We start from the raw sequence: 20,640 nt of genomic DNA on the forward strand, positions 1-20,640 counted from the left end.
GAAGATGCAACACGATGATAAGTTGCCCATAGACTCATTGGTAAAACCATCCATTAGCAAAAGAGAATGTGGTCAAGTAGTTCTGAATAAGATTTGCCTCAATCTGATTCTGAAATGGAAATAATAAGTAGTGCAAGTGATTCTATAGATAGTGACGGTGAAACTGGAGGTGCCACAATGACCTCAGTCGAAGAGAGGTAAACTCTGTTAAAGTAGATGAGTGGACAACCGTGACATGTCACACACAGGTCTTTGGGTGTGCTAAAATTAGTGTCAACAGGTTTTAGTGGCTTTGTTTTTTTTCTTAAATTTAAACAAAGAATGTAAGGAAAGTACATGCTATTGTGTACTGTCTTTACATTTTTACAAGTATTCCAATAAAAATAATTTATTTCTATACAAAGCTTTGAATTTGTTGGAATATAACATTTAAACCAGGTTAAGTGTGCTGTATATAATTTTTTTCCTAATTGAATATTTCAGTTCAAATACCTGTGGCTATTGAGACATAAAATTAACATGGGGGTACTTTTTTAGTTTTATTTGACTTGTATTTAGTAAACAAACTTGCTAAATCAGATCACGCTCTATTTAGGGCACTGGAAAATTTTCCAATTCAAAATTTTCCCAAAAACCCACATCTCTGTATATTTGAAGATTTAACAGTTACCACTAAATCATCATAGAAACTTTTGCACAGATATTTGCTGAATTCTGGATGCTTCATAGTAGCTCACTAAAGGCAGGTATTGGTTACATGCTCTTTTAACACCAGCTTGCTAGTTTTTGTCTAATAGTAAGGGCAAGCCATCACTTAACAATTTAAATGCTTCACAGTAACATCATTTTTGACAACTACAAGCAGGAAACTGGAAAATTGATCTGGAGCTTCCAACATCACATTCACAGAACTGCAAGAGCACATTAGCAATCTGCCAGGAGTGAAAGGACCACTTGGGTTTAAGGGTTATAATGCATCCAGCTATATTATAAATGTGTCTCTTTGCTACTATATGTTAGTACCTATAGGATACTAAAACCAAGCAAAACAACAGAGTTATACAGCAACAGAATCCTGCAGTTTCACAGAGTCACTGGATGCTGCTTTTCATGACCTTGTGGGTTGTCTGGACCCAAGGTTACACACTGTGACTTTCTGCATTAGTAGTGGAAGAGTTGCCATTTGGCACGAGTTATTCTGTATCATTATAAACTTCACAAGAGGACAAATTTTCCAGATGTTATTCAAGATTTATTACATTTTTGGAGGTGCAAGTGTAAGATCCAGGAATGGTGATGGTTTTGTTGTGGGGCACAGTTATTGTGGGAGTGTTAGGGATATGTTGGCAGGTTTTACATTTCTTGTCCTGTAATTTCTTGTCTTGGACAGCCATGCCAGGACAAGAAATGTAAAATCTTAAAGGGAACTTATAAAACACCTTTAGTAGACAAGCCTATGAACTTCACTTCATAAATCTACTGGATACAAAAAAATCATGAACTTAATATAGACATTGGATTTATTACAACTTGTCTGACATCTGATTCACCAGGTACCTTCACACATTTCCCCTACTTCCCCTCCTAGCTCTACCCACTGTCATCCAAACTTTCACTTATTTACATTTTCACAGACTTCTTCCAATACTTTTGGCTTCTTTTCTACCTTGGAGAACTCAGAACAACAGCAGAGTCTCTCAATGCCTGAAGAAGGATGTTTGTGCCCAAAAGCTTGAGAAGAACTTTTTTTCCAACTATTTAGTTGGTCTAATAAAAGATATCACATCTACCCAAAGAACCTTGCCTGCCTATATCCTTAGACCAACACAACTACAACCAACAGCCATGCATTCCCCAATAGAGAAATTTGGGTTAAACATGTCTTCTGGCATGCCTGAGAGAGCAAGCAGGAGTTTTAGAGAACTGATTTATACTCTAAGCAAAGTTTGAAAGATGCTGCTAAAAAGAATCAATGCAAGACAAACAAACTGGACCTAATACCTCATTTTATGAGCAGATTGATCTAGTAAAAATCAAAATAAATTACGAAGGGGAAGTCCCAGTTCTAGATTATAAAAGCTTAACTGCAAAACTTTCATGGACTCAGACGCCCCTTAGTCCAATTTGAGCTTGATGGAAAGGGACAAACACAGTATGCCCATCTGTTTAGTGCTTTATTTTTACAGGTGTTTTACCAAGCTCACATAATTTAGATTATGCCTGGATAATTTGTGCACGTAACCATATCCTCAAGACAAACGCACTTAGTATGTATAGAACAAGTATTATGTACGAGGACAACGATAAGTTGTGGTGTAGCACTTCATACCATATCTCAATTTGTGTATCTGCTGCAAAGTTTGTTACTAGTTGTATCCATCAGTGGAACAAGCAATGGTGCAAGCAGCAGAGTTGACATTTTGTCTCACCTCTGAAGCCTCCAGTTCTTTTATTTTTTCTTCAGCTTCCATCAGTTTCTCCTTTAAAGCTCCAATCTCTTTCTCCATTGGCATCACAACTGAACGCAGTTTCTCAGCATCCTCCTGGGCCTGAAGTCAGTAAACAACATGTTACAGCAAGCACTATGTTTTTATTGCAAAGTCTTCCACCCCACCAGAAACACAAACAAAATACACATGCCAATATAGCCAGATTGTATTTTTACTTATAATCTTGTTCTATTACTATCTATTTGGCTAGCTGTAGTGTTGTCTAGGGCAGTGGCTCTCAATCTTTATAGACTCAAGGCACCCCTCAGAGTAATATCAGCTCTTAGTTCTCTCTCCATTTTTTTACTACAGAAAAATAGAGGAATTATTTTCTTGCAAAGAACTCAGGAAGACTACAAGTCAAAATGCTTTAAAATACTACAGATTCTTATTTAAAATCTCTATATTTAGCTTGTGAATCATGTTTGCACACCTAACATCAGGGGTAGGAAATTATTTGGGCTGGAGAACACCATGACAGCTCACTAAAACTCCTTAAGTGGCTCTGCCCCACACTTGGCTGGACAGATGGGATGGGACTGCAGGCAGGCAGGGAGTGGTATGCAGGAGTGCGACAGGTGGTCAGGGCTGGGATTGTGGGGTGGTGACAGTGCAGGGCTAGGACCTGGGGCAGAGCTGAAATCCATTCCCCACATGCCCCTGCAATGGGTGCTGGTTCTGTGGGGAGGAGCGTGCAGTGCAGGGAGTGGATCAGGTCTTCGCCCAGCAATCCTGGGGCCTCTATAGAGTGGATGAGACTCAAGCAGGCAGGGCACATGGCTGGGCGGATGGGATAGGGCTGTGGGTGGGCAGAAAATGGCATCCAGGAGCAGGATGGGTGGGCAGGCGGGGCAGGACCATGCCAGGATCACAGGGCCATAACAGTGCAGGGCTGGGGCATGGGATAGAGCCAAAATTCACTCCCTGCATGCCCCTGTCAGTGGAAATGGTGCCCATCATAGGACTGTGCAGGCACTGGATCATGGCTCTGCCCAGGCCCCATACTGTCACTGCCTTGCAATCCCAATCCGAGCCCTGGCCTCGCCTGCCCATCCTGCTCCCAGATGGTTCTCCTTGCCCACCCACAGTCCCATCACGTCTGCATAGCCAAACATGCTCTGCCCGTGTGGGTCCCAGGCTAATCTCCTTAGAGACCCTGCCCACCAGCTCTGTCCAATGGGGCCAAGGCTGGCAGCAGAGACTGGCAGTGGCAGCTGGAAGGAGCCACAACTGTGGGGGCTGCTGGAAAGTGAGTCTGGCCACCATGCCACCCCAGGCCTACTGCACACTTGAGGATGGTGGGACTGGCTGTATGCGCCAAAGCCCAAGCTGCCCCCACACCTGGGCTGGGTGTGGCCAAGGGACCAGCAGGGACCTGGACAAAATGCCTTGGTGGGCCAGAGCTGACCCGCAGACTGAATTTTGCCCACCCCTGCTAACATGTTAACACTGCATGGCACTCCTGAAAGGATCTCAAGGCAGCAGCACTCTGGTTGAGAGCCAGTGCTCTAGAAGGGCCAAAGTTATGTGATGCATTGAAGGCAATGATGTTTCAAATTCATGGCTAAATGTTTGCTTTTTTGTTTTGTTTTGTTTTGATTTTTTAAAGAAGAAAGCTAGTAGGTCTTTCTCCTTAGTATTTAGAAGGATCAGGGACGATCAACAATTTTTAGAAATCTGTACTGGACTCTCTAATTAAAATACTGTACTGAACATTTTGCACCTTGATGGTAGATAGTATAGAAAAAGACAGATCATTCAGTTGGGATGCAAATTTAGCCACTGATCACCTTTTTAAACTCTCGAATTCTGAAGTGGAATACATGCAGTACTATTATTTTTTGCTTTATATGCTTTAGATAATTACTGATAAAGCATCACTTGCTAGTATTACTATGCTACATATTTTGGTTATAGTCAAACTATGAAGAAATACTATATTTTCTCAAAAGTAGGTCCCCAAAAGATTGAAGTAGGATAAGAGAATGAAATGACTGATCTGAGAGAACAGGGGAAAGGGAAAGGGAGTCAGATAAAAACAGCAAGAATTAAAAAAAAGAAAGTGCAAGAAGTCCTCAAATTTCAAAATGTTGGAAGGTGGCCTTGATATCCCAATATCTTATGTGCTCTGACATGCCTTCAGAAACATAGCAAAACCTTTCCAAGTTAAAGTGACAGCTCCAGCAGAATCTTCAGCAGCAGTCATTGGAATTGCTTACCCAAAAAATAAATCAAAGTTATTGTTCAAGCAACAACCAGGGAACTTATTTTTAGTTTATATTTCTGCGTGTAGTAGAGGGAACTTATACCTTCTCTTCAAAGATCTTGGCAAGGATAAAAATAAAACTATTTTAAAAACAAAAACATGATCAAAAGGGAACAATTCATCTAATAGCAAAGGCTCCCAGGCAGCTGCTGGACTAGAAACATACACTCAGTTGTGGTGAATATAAAATGAGACTGCAGACTGAAAATGGTACCCACCCACTCACTCTCACTATAGTCCCACTTTCTAGTTAATTTGCTGACAAACATTTGTTTTGAACACAACCGCTGGGAATAAAGATAGCTAATAAAATACTGCAGTTGTTTTGGCATATTCTTTTTCTTTAGAGAGGAAATGCTTGAAATATTGGATAATACCACCAGTGTCAACAGGTGTTCAGTCTTTAAAAGGTTTTCCTAAACTAAGCCAAATCCAGTTGGCCAATTACTCCTAATGCATTTTGCCACTGCCAGGTTTGTATATCTAAACAGGCTAAAATAAGACCTGCAAGCAAAAGAACCACTGCCACATACATGGTAGATTCACTGCCTACCAGGAGTAGCTGGTGTCACATCGTAGAAACATGTTTCCACAGCCTACAGCTGGTCAGTCTGCCAATTATGTTCTTTCAACCTACAGCACAAGTTGAGTTTCTACAGTTGAACCACTCTCCCCTGGCACCAGGTCAGTGGATATGAAATCCCTATAGCTGTTCATAGTAAACCAGTTTTTTTAGGTCTTTTAGAAAGCTTTTCCAACAACCTCTTTCCCAGCTACGTATGACATTTCACAGCACCCTTTCTTGACCAGTTAGTTCGCGTTGCCAAGTATAATAAAGCACAAAGTAATACAAATCCATTTGTTCCTGGTACCTGGTGCATTTAGTGGAACAGCAGGAAAGTTCCACCATAACAGAACTAGCCTGTTCAGCAGCAATCAAGCAGAAAGATGGCAAGCCACAAGTAAACTGCAGTGTGATGGATTTAGCCATTGTTTTCTCATCGGATCAGAGCTAAATACCGAGTCTCAAAACTAAAGGGAAGTGTAAACAAAACATGCAAAGGTCTGTGTAACACTGAACACTGGATAGTCTACATTGCTATGCTAACAAAATCAGTAATTATAATTCTCACCTTCCTCGCTAATCCTTTAGTCTCATGCCTGCAACTACAATAAACAGAAGTGAAGCCTAATCCAAGACCTATTGAGAGGGGTGATGATGGAATGAGAGGGTGGTTTTATTTCAGGAATGCTATTCTGTTCACCAATACGCTTATTCCAACACTTCCAGTTCACTGGTTGTTGCCCACCACCTTCCATCTTTTACAGTATGCTCACTTCTGAATACCTCTCCCCTTTGCAATGCTTCTACACCCCTCTCACCTCCTTGTTGGTTTTCCTTTTATCCCGCGCACAAGCTAGAACAAAGTCCTTTGGCAACTGTTAAGAAATATCACCCTAGAAAAATTATTGCTATGCATACAAATACAAAAATTATTTTTTTTAACCTAGTATTTTAGATAGCAGTGCCTTAAATTCATCCTTCTCAATACATATTTTTGTGGTTCTGAACGTCCAGCCCATTTTCAATATTTTCGAATTCTGATGTCATAGAAGAACACCAGGAATGAATAAGAACATTTTAAGTCTTGAACTTTAAAACCATGCCAGGAAGTTGAATAGATAACATTTCAGTAATCTCAGGTGGATGTGCAAATTGAGCTCTCTCTAACAGAAAACTCTGGAATTGCAAAATGAACTCTTGGCAAGAACTATCCTTAACTTCTATATCAAACTTATTATGCAAACAAGTCTCTTCATTTAACTGACCACCTGGCCATCATGATACAGAACATTCCCACTTTTGCTTTACTGAACTGCATGATAGCTTTAACATTTGTCATACCATACTGCTTGCTGGTACAGTTTTCCCTTGCTTTATGCTTTACATGTGTTCCTGGAAAATGGCGTGCAACTCAAATTTGCATAAAGGGAACCCATTTTACAAGGTACCAAATAGGGATATGTTCCAAGACCTAGACTGTACTGACCCCTAGACCCATTTCTACCACTTTTACAAAGCAATTTTGGTACTCACCAACTTCAGACAGTACACACAAGCACAGGGTGGTGGTGAATGTTACCATAACGGGGATGGCAAGTACAGAAACATGTGTTGCAGACGAGTGAGGAGCACAGATCCACAAAGGAGACTATATTTTGGTGCGCGTCACTCCCACAGTGCACCACATAAAGCAGCTGACTGCGGGCCTGCACCACAACAGTAAGAGTGAATTTACCTCACATAAAACAATTTTGGTATAAAAAGGGTCATCGCATAAGAGTGAATTTGCACACACAAAACCTGCATAAAGCAAAGGAAACCTGTACTATTTAAGGCATTAAGCATATTCTGAAGTTATATTCTAAATGAAACTATTAGAAAGAGGTCAGCGCATGTTTCCAGGGGCTAACGAATTCCACTAGTCTGGATTTCCCATTTGGAATCCAAGCACTTTCTTGCACAGATGCTGAATGATCTTTGAATGATCTCTGAATGCACCAAGGGTGCATTCTTCTTCCTTGATGCTACACTAAATTTATTCACATGACTACTTTCTACCCCAGTTCAATTTAAAAAAAATATTTATATCGAGTGGAGATCTTGAGAACCAACATAAGAATGTGTATCAGTTTATCAGGCTGGATCAGAATAAAAAGCCTTTTCAACTGACTTTTTGCTGATTCATTGTCTTAATAGGTTGATATAGTCTTGCAACAACTTTCATCAACGCTGTAAAGAGCATGGTTTAATCAAGCATATAGTCAGATCTTTTCTACTACGTTTAGCATTGGCAACTTTTGGTACAGGAACGAAGGCTGATTTCTTGAAATCACCTAGAAGCTCTCATTATGTGTATATCTGAATAATGAATTTAAGTAGGTATGTTTTGGAATTTCCATTAGAAGACTGGATTTCAACTGTAAAAACATGCTTTCCAGATACTCTTCCTTCCTTTCTAGCATTCTGTCTAGTTCCAAGAGTGTTTGTTGGGGCTTGTTCTCTTTTGGCATGTGCATGTGAAGATCATCATAAAGTGCCTTCATTAGTTCAGTCCATCTTTTCAGGGTGGTGTATTTGTAGCATGCTCTGCCATTCTTACTTCTTATATGACTATTACCATTTGTTTTTTCCTTAAAAGAAATCCATCATGCTATCAGAGAGCTGTAGGATTGTGTCTAGTTTCATAATCCTCTATTTTGTCAAAGCTTTGTTTTAGCCATTTTTCTTTAGCCTCCTTGACCTTTTCCACCAAACTTGTTTGTGCATATTCTGGCAATCCCCTACTTCTCCTGATGTTGCTATCCTGACATTGGGGTAACAATTTCTCCACTAGCCTGCTGTTTAACATTATACCTTTTTATCCATAATAGTACGTGTCACCGTCCAATGCAGGGGTGGGCAAAACAGAGCCCACAGGCCGCATTTGGCCTGCCAAGGGATCCATTCAGCCCGTGGCAGGTCCACATCCTGTGCGTCTTTGCCTGTAGAACCGGAACCTGTCACAGGGACGTGTGTGGAGTCTATCGTGGCTCTACCCTGGGCCCTGCATTATCCCCACCCTGTAATCCCTGCCCATCCTGCTCCTGGACGACGCTCCCTGCCTGAGGCCCCATCCCATCTGAGTGTGCCCTGCGTGTGGGGGTTCTGGGCTGATTTCCATGGAGACTCTGCCTACCCACTCTGTCCAGCAACCCAAGTGGTGGGTGCAGGGGGCAGATGGGCCCAGGACTGGACAGAATCAACCGTCTCTCCTGCTGCCATGCCATGCCAGCACCTTAAGTGGCCCTCCAGCCCAAATAATTGCCCACCACTGGTCTAATGTCTTCCAAATATTCCTCAATGTTTTCTTTGTGGTGCTCAGCTGTGGTCTACTGTTGTACAATATTCCTCACATTTATTTGCGTTCATCCATAGAACAGTTTATTGTCTTCCTTATCTTTTCAGTACTTTTTGAAGCTTAATTCTCAGCTTTGCAGCTGGAAGGTGATGGAGAACATTTCAACCTGCTAGTGGAAATGTTCTAGCATCTAGAACTCTTTGCAAAAGCTTTTTGATATTGCAGAATCCCCATTTTTTCCTACGAGGATGATTCACAACCTGCTTAATTCACCATGGTTGCCAAATTAAGAATGGACCTGCTCAGCTAACTGCTGCGATTTTTACTTCAAAGCGTGCTATTTCTCCTCTAAGCAAGAGCTCATAAGTGGTCCCATGCAGCTGATGGGATTAGCATCACCCTTTGACATAAAAAGCTACAGTCAACTGCTAGTGGTTCCATATAGCTATATTGTACACACACACCCCCAGCCCCACCCCCGTCTAGCTCATGAACTGTCATCTTCACATGGAGGTAAGGTACCTAATCCTATAAAGAATTTGGGTCCTGCTATATTACTAGTTGGTCTATATAATTTTTGTAGTAGATGCCAGTTTATCCTAGGGCCAATAGCGATATAATCTTTGTGGCTGGTAAGGATGATCCAAGCTGTTTAGCATTTCAGGACTACATCCTGTAACTGACAGAATAATTTTAATTAAATGTTGTGCCTCTCCAACTGGAATTTGTGTTCTAATCATTTATTGCCCCCACAGAAGTTTGCCAACAGGATGCTCTAGACAGCTCTTACACTTTTTCCAAAACTGATAATAATGAGTACCTTTAAGGGTAAAAATAGAAAAAGGTCAAGTGGAAGACATAGTTGGAGATTATGTGCTAGAACAAGAAAGGGGAGACAGTTTAATCAGTATGAATTAGACATCATGAGAGCTCTTTAAGAGCTATGCAAGTATCACTTGAGAGCAAGACAGGAAGGAACATTAAATCATCTAATGTCTTGTAAAGCAGGCCACTACATTTCACTCAGTTACCTTTGCACTAAAACCAACAATGTGTTCAGCTAAAGTACGATTTCCAAAAGGGGACCCAGTCTTGATTTCAAGTCATCAGAAGATGGGAAATCCTGGATTTCCCTTGATAGTTTGCTGCATTGGTGAGTTACCCTCACTGTTAAAAGTATGAGCTTTATTTCTAATCTGAAAGACTGTCTTCAGTTTCCAGTCATTCATTCATTAATCTTGCTATGCCTTCCTTCAGTAGATAGAAAGACTAGTAGTCTATATTCTCTCCCCATGAAGGTATAATTAAATCACTCTTCAATCTTCTTTTTGATAAACAGATTGATTTCTTTTAAACCTTCCACTTAAGCATGTTCTTCAGCTATCATCTCATATTGGCTCTCCTGCCAATTTTCAACATTCTTTTATAACACATGACTATGTCTTTACACGATATGCCAGTATCTATCAAAATACTGTGGAGAGAAAGATCACTTTTCTGTTCCTGTTATATTTTGATACAGTATCAAAATAGGAGCTCAAATGCAGTTGCTTAATAGGCCTGTGCGAAGTGGCTAGTATTCGCTTTGGATTCGGATTTGGCCGATTAGGGGGACAGCAATTCAATTCGGTGATTTGAATCACTGCCCCGAATTGATTCAGTCAAATCCAATTCGGAGATTCGGCCGCCGCCAAATCGGCTGAATCTCCGAATCAAACAGGCCCCATCTCCCACCCACTCTCCCATCCCCGTCAATGGCTGCCTCGCCCAGCCCCAGCTCCTGGCTCTTTAAAAAAACCCAAAAAACCCGAAGAAAAAAAGCCCTGCACTCACAGGCTCCTGCAGGTGGGAGGACAATTCCTGCTGCCCCCACTTGGAGGCTCTGCCACAAGCCTCCAGAAGCCCCAACAGCCGCTGCAGCAGCCAGTGAATACGGGGCTCTTTTTTTTTTTAAGAGCTGGAGCGCTGAGGCTGGGTGGGGCAGCCATTGACAGGGCTGGGAAAGCAGGCAGGGGATGGGGCCTGGAGGGAGTCCCCCCATGGTCCCCACCCCCACCATGGTCCCGCCCTCCCCCGCCCCCACTTACTGGCATGGAGTCCAGGTCTAGCTCCCTGTGGTGGCGAGCGGGGACTGCCCTAATCTCCAAATCTCTCTGAAGCTTTCCACATCTTTTCCAAATTGATTTGGAGAGCTTCAAATTGATTCAGACCTTTTTACTGGTTTTCTGATTCGATTCAGATCCAGAAATTTGGCTGCCAAATCAGTCTGAATCTCCTCTTAATTGAATCAGCACACAAAGCTTTGCACAGCCCTATTGCTTACCAGACACAGGATGTTGACAATTTGGTGAATTACTATTAATTGCAGTCCACCATACCTGTTTAGTATGTGACAAGACTTCTGCCTTGAGATTTCAGGCCTTTGCAAGGCCTGGAGTTTGTTTAACTAAAGAAAGAATATTTTTTTCTAATTTGTTTATGAGGACTACCTGTTTGAATTAAAAAACAGTCTTAAGAAGTCTCTCTCCTTTCCTCACATTTCTAGTTTTTGTATAGTCTTGGGGAAACTGGAAAATGTGGAAATACAAGCAAGGACCTCTTCCAGTTTTGTGAAATATCATTCAATACCTCATACTGTATGAAGCATTGACAGTGGCTTGACAGACGCTGCAGGACACTATCTTTCAGATGCAAAAAGATCAAATAACCCACCAAACTGACTTACAAAGAACAAGCTATTTCTGGGTTTAGGAGCCACTTTGCTAACCCAACTTCTGCTATGCAAGTCTTAGTTTTTAATAAACCTTCTTGGGCAGAGCACATACACATAGGAAGCTCTGTTCCACCCAGGAAAGGAGACTCTTTGGGGTAGAGCCAATAGGGGTTTTTCATATTGACTGGGAACAATCAGGCATACTAACTGTAGAGACATGTTTAGTCAGTTATGTAGGACAGGACCACTGCTCTGAGTTCTCAGTTCATCATGGTCTTGCAGCTGCTGGATGCAGTGCTTTCTCTCTGGGATCCATTCCCATGAACAAGGTCCTGTGGCCAGTTTCTGGCAACGGTGAGGTGACAGAAGCAGATGGCACATGCTGAATTACTGGACAATATGGACTCGGGCTCATTGAAGTATACTTGTGTGTGGTAACAGAATTCCTAACAGACTTCAGTAAGAACTGGATCTTTCTGTGACACTATTTGTTTCCCATTACGGTCATCTTCCTCTTCTGAAATTAGACCTTTGTATTCAACTGCAACTATCCTCAGCCCAAACCCATGACTGATTGGCCTGGAACCCTCTGTTCCTTTATCCTGAATCCAAGATATCCTAGGAAATCCATAACTCTGGGTGCTTGCTTCAACTCTTTTCTCAATAGAAAATCCTGATCAGAACCAAGAAGAAAAACAAATCTTTTTTCCCCACTAATACCAGTATTATTGCTACCACAGTCCTAAAGAGAGACCCAGGGAACACATGCAAGATCAAACGGTAGCATATCAAGTTGGAAAGCAGCCAGTGTCCATGTACAAAACAATTGGCTGAGAGCAGTAAAATAGGAACGCTCTGGTTATCAGCCATTCTTGTCTTAAAGATCCACTACAAGACTTCAGATATGTCAGACAGGGGAAAAGCAGAATAGAGCCCTAACTATGAAGCAAACAACAGGAATTGGGGGGAGGGGGGAGCAGAACGTTCCAATCTAAAATTGATTGTTATATTCATGGTGCGTCTTTTCCCTGGGTTGCCAAGACTGGGAAAAGGACAAAGCTTCATAGCTTAGCCCCTCTGGCAATGTTGAGTAGCCTCATTTGATAAGAAACTAGATGCAGCCCTTTTGCTTACACAACAGGAAAACCTAGCATCACTAGGAAGACTAATGCCAGACAAGGCTGTATGAGAGACCTATAGAAAGTTTAAGGCAATAAAGGAGAAGTTACTCAGCCTGTATTTATCCTACCACCACCTGCAAAGAAGTATCCTTTTTCCTGCTTACTAGCCTCAGCTTTTCACAAAGATGCCTACTGGGAACAGATTTGTTCAAGCATTTGATCCCAAACACTGGACTTCTGCATAAAAGGAGCGAATCTCACTTTAAAATTCATTTTAATATTTTATTTTTCTTACCAATTTGGACCACTGGCCTTGTAGGTAAAAAAAAATTAGGCTGCATACTATAAGGTGTCTTACCACTAGTTGATATATTTCTCAAAGGTCTTTTTACCTACCTATTTCCATCAGGAATGGAAGGGGTGGGTGGCGATGTTCAAGGTAACAGTAGTGGGAAGAAGCTGGGCCCAGAAGCTCCCTACCACACATTCCAGTGTAGCAGCCTTCACACTGCATCCAGTGCCTCAATCCATGACCAGCATAAAGGGAGGCAAAGAATCCAGGTTCCAGTCACAGATACAGCCATTAGTTCATGTTATAGGGCAGGGGTGGGCAATTATTTTCACTGGAGGGCCACTTAATGAGTTTTGGTGAGCTGCCAAGGGCTGCAAGGGTAGCCCCGCCCCTTGACAGATGCCCCACCCCCTGGTAGCCACCTAGAGACCAAAAGTCTGGTCCCTAACCCCTGACCTTTGCCCCGGAAGTGCTCCTTTTGGAAGGGAATTGCCTAGCAGGCCAAATCCAGCTCACAGGCTGCATTTTGCCTACCCTGTTAAAGGGACTTGGGTACAATCTTCCATCTGGTACATGGAGGTCTTCTTGTGCAAGCCTTGCCACCCTGGCAGCTCCAACTGCATGACTAGATAAGGTTAGGTAACCCCTTACATTTAAAGCATGTTTACAATACATACTGCAGAGGCATGCAGAGATGACAGAGCATCAGGTACTGGAAGCAGTCTAGGCATTACTTAGCAGGGTAAACTTAGTTCACTTGCAGAACCATAGTACTGTGGCTATTCAGCTTCTGGTACCCAGGCTACTGACCCCCATCCCACCCCTATCTAATTTTTATTAATATTATTTAATTTCATTTATTTTTAAAAGAAGTGTCAAGGAAAGCTACATATCCCTGTAGCCTGACATTGGCCCCATGGAGGACTGGAGAGCCTCTGGGTTAAAATACGTGAGGAAAGTGGCACAGGGAACACAATGGTAGGAGTCTACTACAGACCTCCTAATCAGGAAAAAGAGCTTGACCAGGAATTCGCCAGGGAACTGGCTGAAGCTACACACTCTCGGTGAATGGTTGTCATGGGAGACTTCAACTACCTAGACATCTCTTCGGAAGAGCACCTGGCCAAATCTGAACAGTCACAAAGCTTCCTTACATGCGTGGATGAGCTCTACCTGACTCAAGAAGTCTATGGACTGACAAGAGGTAAACTGCTGATGGACCTGGTACTGGCCAAAAGGGATGAACTAATCATGACCTAAGAATCTAAGGAAAGCTGGGAGACAGTTACCATAAGCTGGTCACTTTTACTATCCATCACAAAGCTGGCAAGTGAGTCAGCAATGCAGAAGTCCTTGACTTTAGGAAAGCTGACTTTGATAAGCTCAGGAGGTTTGTTGTCAAGGCCCTTAAAGAAGCGATCCTGAAAGCACAAAGGATGTCCATCCCATCTCGGAGGAAAGGTAGCAAAAGGGCACAGAAACCCCTTTGGCTAAGCAGGGAACTTGTGGACCTCCTACATCTAAAAAGAGAGGCTTAAAAAGGATAGAAGACAGGAATCACTACTACGGAGGAGTATTCTGCACTGGTCCGTATCTGTAGGGAGCAAACCAGGAAAGCCAAGGCTGCAACTGAACTCTAACTGGCTACATGTATCAAGGACAATAAAAAGTCCTTTTTCAGATATGTGGGGAGTTGGAAGAAAAGCAAGGGCAATACTGGACCCCTGCTAAACCAAATGGGATAACTGACAATCGACACTGAGGAAAAAGCCAACCTGCTTAATGGGTACTTTGCATAGGTTTTTCACCAGCCCAAAGGGACCACCCTGCCTAACATGATGTGGGACAGCCAGGGTGAGGGTGAATTTATACCCAACATTGGTGTAGACCTTATAAAGGAACACCTTGAGAGGATGGACACCTTCAAGTCAGTTGGTTCTGACAGATTGCACCCCAGAGTATTTAAGGAGCTGGCAAGCATCACAGCCCAGTCATTGGCAAAGATATGCAAGAACGTATTGCGCTCAGGTGAAGTACCCGAAGACTGGAAGAAGGCTAAGATGGTGCCTATCTTCAAGAAAGGGAGGAAAGTAGATCTAGGGAATTACAGGCCAATCAGCTTGACCTCAATCCCTGGACAGATTTTGGAAAAAGTTATCAAAGAGACCATTCTTGACAAGCTGACTGATAGCAACATCCTGAGGGATAGCCAGCACGGGTTTGTTGAGGATACGTCTTGCCTGACCAATCTCATTTTCTTCTATGACCAGGTGACATATCACTCAGACAAGGGAGAAGAGATTGACATCATATATCTGGACTTTAAAAAAGCCTTTGATCCGGTGTCCCACCATCTCCTCATGGAAAAATTGGCCAACTGAGGCCTCAGCTACATCACAGTCCAATGGCTAGGGAATTGGATTCGAGGTCAGACCCAGAGAGTGGTAGTCAACAGAAGTGAATCATCATGGTGCTCCATGACCAGTGGTGTCCCCCAAGGCTTTGTTCTTGGACCTGTACTCTTTAACGTCTTTATTAGCACTGCGGACCACTGGTGTTAGAAGCGGACTGGCCAAGTTTGCTGATGACACCAAACTTTGGGGTAGAGCATCCACACCCAAGGATAGGCTGGTGATCTAGGTTGACCTTGATGGGCTTAGAAAGTGGGCGGATAAAAACCTGATGACATTCAATACAGAAAAATGCAAGGTACTCCCCCTCAGGGGAAAAAAAACCCCGCAGCACGCTTATAGGCTTGGCAGTGCTACGCTCGCTAGCACCACAGCCAAAAGGTACTTGGGGGTCATGACTGACCACAAGATGAACATGAGCCACCAATGCAATGTCACAGATAGTAAAGCGAACAAAACTCTGGCTTGCATTCATAGATGCTTCTCAAGCGAATCTCAGGATGTCATCCTCCCACTGTACTCAGCCTTGGTGAGGCTGCAGCTGGAGTACTGCATCCAATTCTGGGCTCGACAATTCAAGAAGGATGTGGAGAAGCGTGAGAGAGTCCCGAGGAAAGCCACACACATGGTCAGAGGGCAAGAGAACAGGCCTTATAAAAAGAGGCTGAGAGCCATGGGATTCTTCAGGCTGCACCAGGTGACCTGGTGGCAGCCTATAAGTACATCAGGGGTGTACATCAGGATCTGAGGGAACGCCTGTTCACCAGAGCGCCCCAAGGGATGACAAGATCCAACGGTCACAAATTCCTCCAAGACCATTTTAGGCTGGATATAAGGAAAAACTTCTTTACTGTCCAAGCCCCCAAGACCTGGAATACACTCCCTCCAGAGGTGATGCAAGCACCTACTCTGGACTCTTTTAAGAAACATTTGAACACTTATCTTCTCGGGATCCTTTGACCCAAGTTGACTTCCTGTCCCTTGGGCAGGGGGCTGGACTCGATGATCTTCCCAGGTCCCTTCCAGCCCTAATGTCTATGAAATCTATGAAATATTGTCAACAAATTAGCTTAAAACATGAAAACCAGGTAAATTTCTTTGGCAGTGTTAAAAAGCATCACTTGCCATTTTTGAATCTCAAAGATTACACCCATTTTTTCTGGGAATTGTTGCTCTGTAAAGATGACAGGATCCAGAAACTTTCTATAGAAATGTCAGTCTCCAAACTTAAAAAAAAAAAAAAAAAAAAAAAACATGGGAAAGCACAATAGCTATTCCTAAACAGTAATTCCCAGACATATTCCATCAGACAAAAAAAGAAAATCACCTCAAAGTGCCAAAACACAGATTCATAGAGGAGACTTGGATACCTCTTGTGGGGCAGTGTTGATCAAGTATAGCTCAGAAGAGAAAGCTAAATCAAAATATTACCTGCCCGGTACCACCGGTTACTCCAAAAAAAGTATGGGGGGGAAAAGATACTTAGCAGGTTAATTAAAAGCATATATGCCTGTGAACCCCTCAGCTCCCACACTGCACTGCCCTGCTCTCTGCAGGTGGAGCAAGAAGCATCCATCAGAGGTGGGAGAGGGAGACTCTGGCTGCTGTTGCAGTTAGAGCAATGGGGAAAGAGTAAAAGCATCCACCAGGTAACGCCTGGAGGGCCATAACTTAACCCCCTGTGGGACATATACTGACCACTGTCAACTGGACAGCTCTGTCCTAAACAAAAGACGCTTTGAATGCAAATTCCCCACTTCCTTTGGTTCATCTACACTTTGAAGACTCCTTTCATAAAACCTCCAAGAATTCATAGACTCCTCTTTAGGATCTTAATCAGATTTAAAATTTTTTTTTAAAGAGTCATGTTTTCAAAAGTTGCAATATTCATCTGCTATTCTAGGGATGTGAATACAAAGATGATGTAGCCCACTTTCTAGTTTGTTATTTGGTGCAGTCTGCAAGCTCAAGCCCTGTTACAACAAGATGAAATACAGTGCAAAATGCCTTTCCTGTATCTCGTTTTTATTTTAAGGGGGAGTTGCTGGGAACATTTGTGTTTATAGGAGTTTGTTAGCTTACTTACATGCTGCATGCTGTGGGAGAGTATTTTAAGTTGCATGCTGTGCAGGGCAGGGTCCACCTTATTTGTGTTTGCACAATGTTCACCTCAAATCCTGATTAGACTTTGAGCATGACCATAATGTACTGGTATACTACTGCTTAAGATGCTGATATGAAATAAGCAAATCATAACTTCAGTTCAACAGCACTGGAATGAAGAATTGCACCACACCAGCACCTGGACCTTTTGTCTTGCTTGTAGCTCATTTTTAGTTTTTAAAATAAAATGTACAAGAAGTACAGCTTTGACAGCCCACATTTATGTAATGACAAAAAGATTCCTTACTAAATTAAAATTTTTTAACAGAAACTTTAGACATTTGAGACTTGAGACTCAGTTGGCTTCCTTCCAAAGTAGTGGTTTCGCCTACGATCTTGCCAAAACCTATGGATTCTTATCTAGCCAAATCCTGTAATTTAAGATGCAAGATACCAGGATGGATCATTTACAGCTAGGACACAGGTAAGCAGGCTTTATTCAGAAGGCAATCTATAATTGTCAGGACTTACTATTCAAATAAAACGGCATCCACATTTAAGGCACCCCAACAGAAACAGAAATATCAAGCATTTAGCTAAAAACAATGGGATTCTATGGACTTGCACAGGCTACCTTTTGGTTTCAGAGTCCAAACTCTTCTATTTACAATACTGTGGTCTTGCCACAATGTAACAGCAACTGGCAAAGATGCCACTTTTCCCTGCTCTGCTTGCTTTAAAATATGAGTATTGTCAGCAGAGGAAAGTTTCAGTCAGAGATTCATAGAAGTAGATAAATGGCATACAGACTCATATTATGCAGATTTTTCCCTTATATTTATTTGATCTAAAAAAAGTTACATAGGACAAATAAGGTTCTTAAAATACCTTGAGTGAAAGGTCAAGGTAAATATGCACCTTTACAGACTAACATATATACACACATATACATGCGTGCATGTATTAGTCTATGAAGGTGCACATCTACCCTAGCCTTTCACTTCAAACGTGTCAGACTTCAAGGTATTTTAAGAACATTGTTTGTCCTGTATCTCTCTCTTTCTCTCTCTCTCTATATATATATATGTGGTCTATATCTACCTTGTCTTCTAACTGACTTCAGACTAATACAGTTAACCACCTCTCTACCTTTGGAATGGGCACCCAATATATTTTCATTGACACGTGTTTAAGATTACACATCATTGATATATTTTGACAAACTGAACCTATGTACTAAACACAATATAAATATCTAGGGTGTGCATATGGGTGGGGAAAAGGGGTGGAAAAGATGGTTCTGAACTAATTTTGACATCATTTTTTAAAGCTTTTCAGATGGCAGGAGAGAAGTTACCACAAATTTGAGCATTTCTCACAGATTTCTACTTGTCCTAATTTTGAATTCAAAGGTCTGCATTTCCTTGCAAGCCAACAGTAATACTTAGGGCAAAAAATGCAACACACCTAGTGTGACAGCCTAAAAGCATAGTAGAAGCATTCACAGACTAATAGGATCCATGCATTTCTTGAGATCTCAGTATTGCTAATACAAAACAAAAACAAACAAACAAAAAAACATGCCTCCCCTTCCTACTCATAGTTTCACAGTTCATAGTTGTTAGGGTCGGAAGGGACCTAAGCAGATCATCAAGTCCGACTCCCTGCCATGGCAGGAAAAAGTACTGGGGTCAAATGACCCCGGCAAGGTGTTCATCCAGCCTCCTCTTAAAGACCTCCAGGGTAGGAGCCAGCACCACTTCTCTTGGAAGTTGGTTCCAGATCCTAGCCGCCCTGACAGTGAAGTAGCGCCTCTTGATATCTAGCTTGAATCTACCCTCTGCCAGCTTGTGACCGTTATTGCTTGTCACTCCCAGTAGTGCTCAGGGGAACATGGACTCCCCCAATGCCTGCTGGTCCACCCAACCAGTTTGTAAACGGCCTCTAGATCCCCCCTCAGCCTTCTCTTGCGAAGGCTGAACAGGTTCAGGTCCCTTAGCCTCTCCTCGTAGGGCCTGCCCTACTGACTCCTGGCCATGTGTGTGGCCTTCCTCTGAACCCTCTCAATGCTGTCCACATTCCTCCTGAAGTGCGGCACCCAGAACTGGACTCAGTACTCCAACTGCAGCCTGACCAGTGTCGGATAGAGGGGGAGGATCACCTCCTTGGCCCTGCTTGAGATGCATCTGTGGATGCATGACAAGCTGCAGTTGGCCTTCCTGACCGCGTCCCCACACTGTTGGCTCATGTTCATTTTGGCATCAATAATGACTCCAAGATCCTTTTCTGCCTCTCCCCAAAACCCCACGAAGATGTTAAGGAAAAGGACCTGAAGCTGTAGTAAAACATTTTGCAATGTGGTACCTTCTGAATTCATAAAAGAGACAAATGCTTTAAAATGCCCTGCTTTTAAAAGCTGAAGGCCAAATCCTGTAAACCTTTTATCACTTAGATCCAAGTCATCCAGCTGAACCTGCAAGCTTACACTTATGACATCTGACTTCAATGGAACAAGTATGGAACAGCTTGCAAGATACTATATAAACAAATCAGACATATTAACATAGGGTTAGCACTTCACACATTTCACCATACCTTTTTCATTTCATTTTCTAGATTTTCCTCCTCTTGCCCCTCAGACAGCCGCCTTCTCAACTCTGCTACTTCTCTTTCCATGTTTTCCCGATATTGGTTCCATTGAGTTCGCTCTTGCTCCAGTCTGTGATGAAACTGGAGCTCATAGTCACGAACGGTTTCTGTAAAACAATGTTTCCACCAGTGATTTGCAATACAAGTTATAAACATAATCTCCAACTATGTCTTCCACTTGACCTTTTCTATTTTTACCCTTAAAGGTACTCATTACCATCAGTTTCGGAAAAAAGTATAAGAGCTATCTAGAGCATCCTGTTGGCAAACTTCTGTGGGGGTAGTAAATGATCAGTAAATATCAAGCCAGAAGAAAACATTTAAATAAAAAAAAAAAAAAAAAAAAAAATCAAAAAACTTAACTGTAACCTGTGTTGCTTAAAAAGCAACACCTAAAACCAATTTGTTGTTCAGCTACAGTACCAAAAGAAATCTTAGCCCTGTATCCAGACTGGAAAAAGCTTAGTCCATTTTTTTGCCTCCCACCTTGGGGTCTGTATTATACACACTAGCTTCTTTGCCAATGGTTGCTTTAGAGGGAACTCCCTTTAAAGAATGATCCTTAATTAGCAAAGGGGTATCGTTATGGAGCAATGGAAAGTACTCAGAGTAAGTACACTGTTTTCAAAGTATTACTACCTCAAGAGCAACAGGAAAGTCAGCATATACATGCATCATTTTAATTTAAACAGAT

At 42.3% G+C, this 20,640-nt stretch overlaps 1 protein-coding gene across 3 annotated transcripts in view; it reads right to left on the reverse strand.

Annotated features, from left to right (window-relative positions):
• Window positions 1-20,640, reverse strand: part of RABEP1 (rabaptin, RAB GTPase binding effector protein 1) — a 91,902-nt gene that overhangs the window by 29,858 nt on the left and 41,404 nt on the right. For all 3 annotated transcript variants that reach the window (XM_059717308.1, XM_059717311.1, XM_059717309.1), the window contains 2 exons: window positions 19,893-20,053; window positions 2,430-2,549 (listed from right to left, as the gene is read on the reverse strand). In XM_059717308.1, coding sequence (XP_059573291.1) covers window positions 2,430-2,549; window positions 19,893-20,053 — 281 coding nt within the window. The remainder of the gene's footprint in view (window positions 1-2,429; window positions 2,550-19,892; window positions 20,054-20,640) is intronic.

Source organism: Alligator mississippiensis, chromosome 14 (genome assembly GCF_030867095.1).
Source record: "Alligator mississippiensis isolate rAllMis1 chromosome 14, rAllMis1, whole genome shotgun sequence".
NCBI lineage: Eukaryota > Metazoa > Chordata > Crocodylia > Alligatoridae > Alligator > Alligator mississippiensis.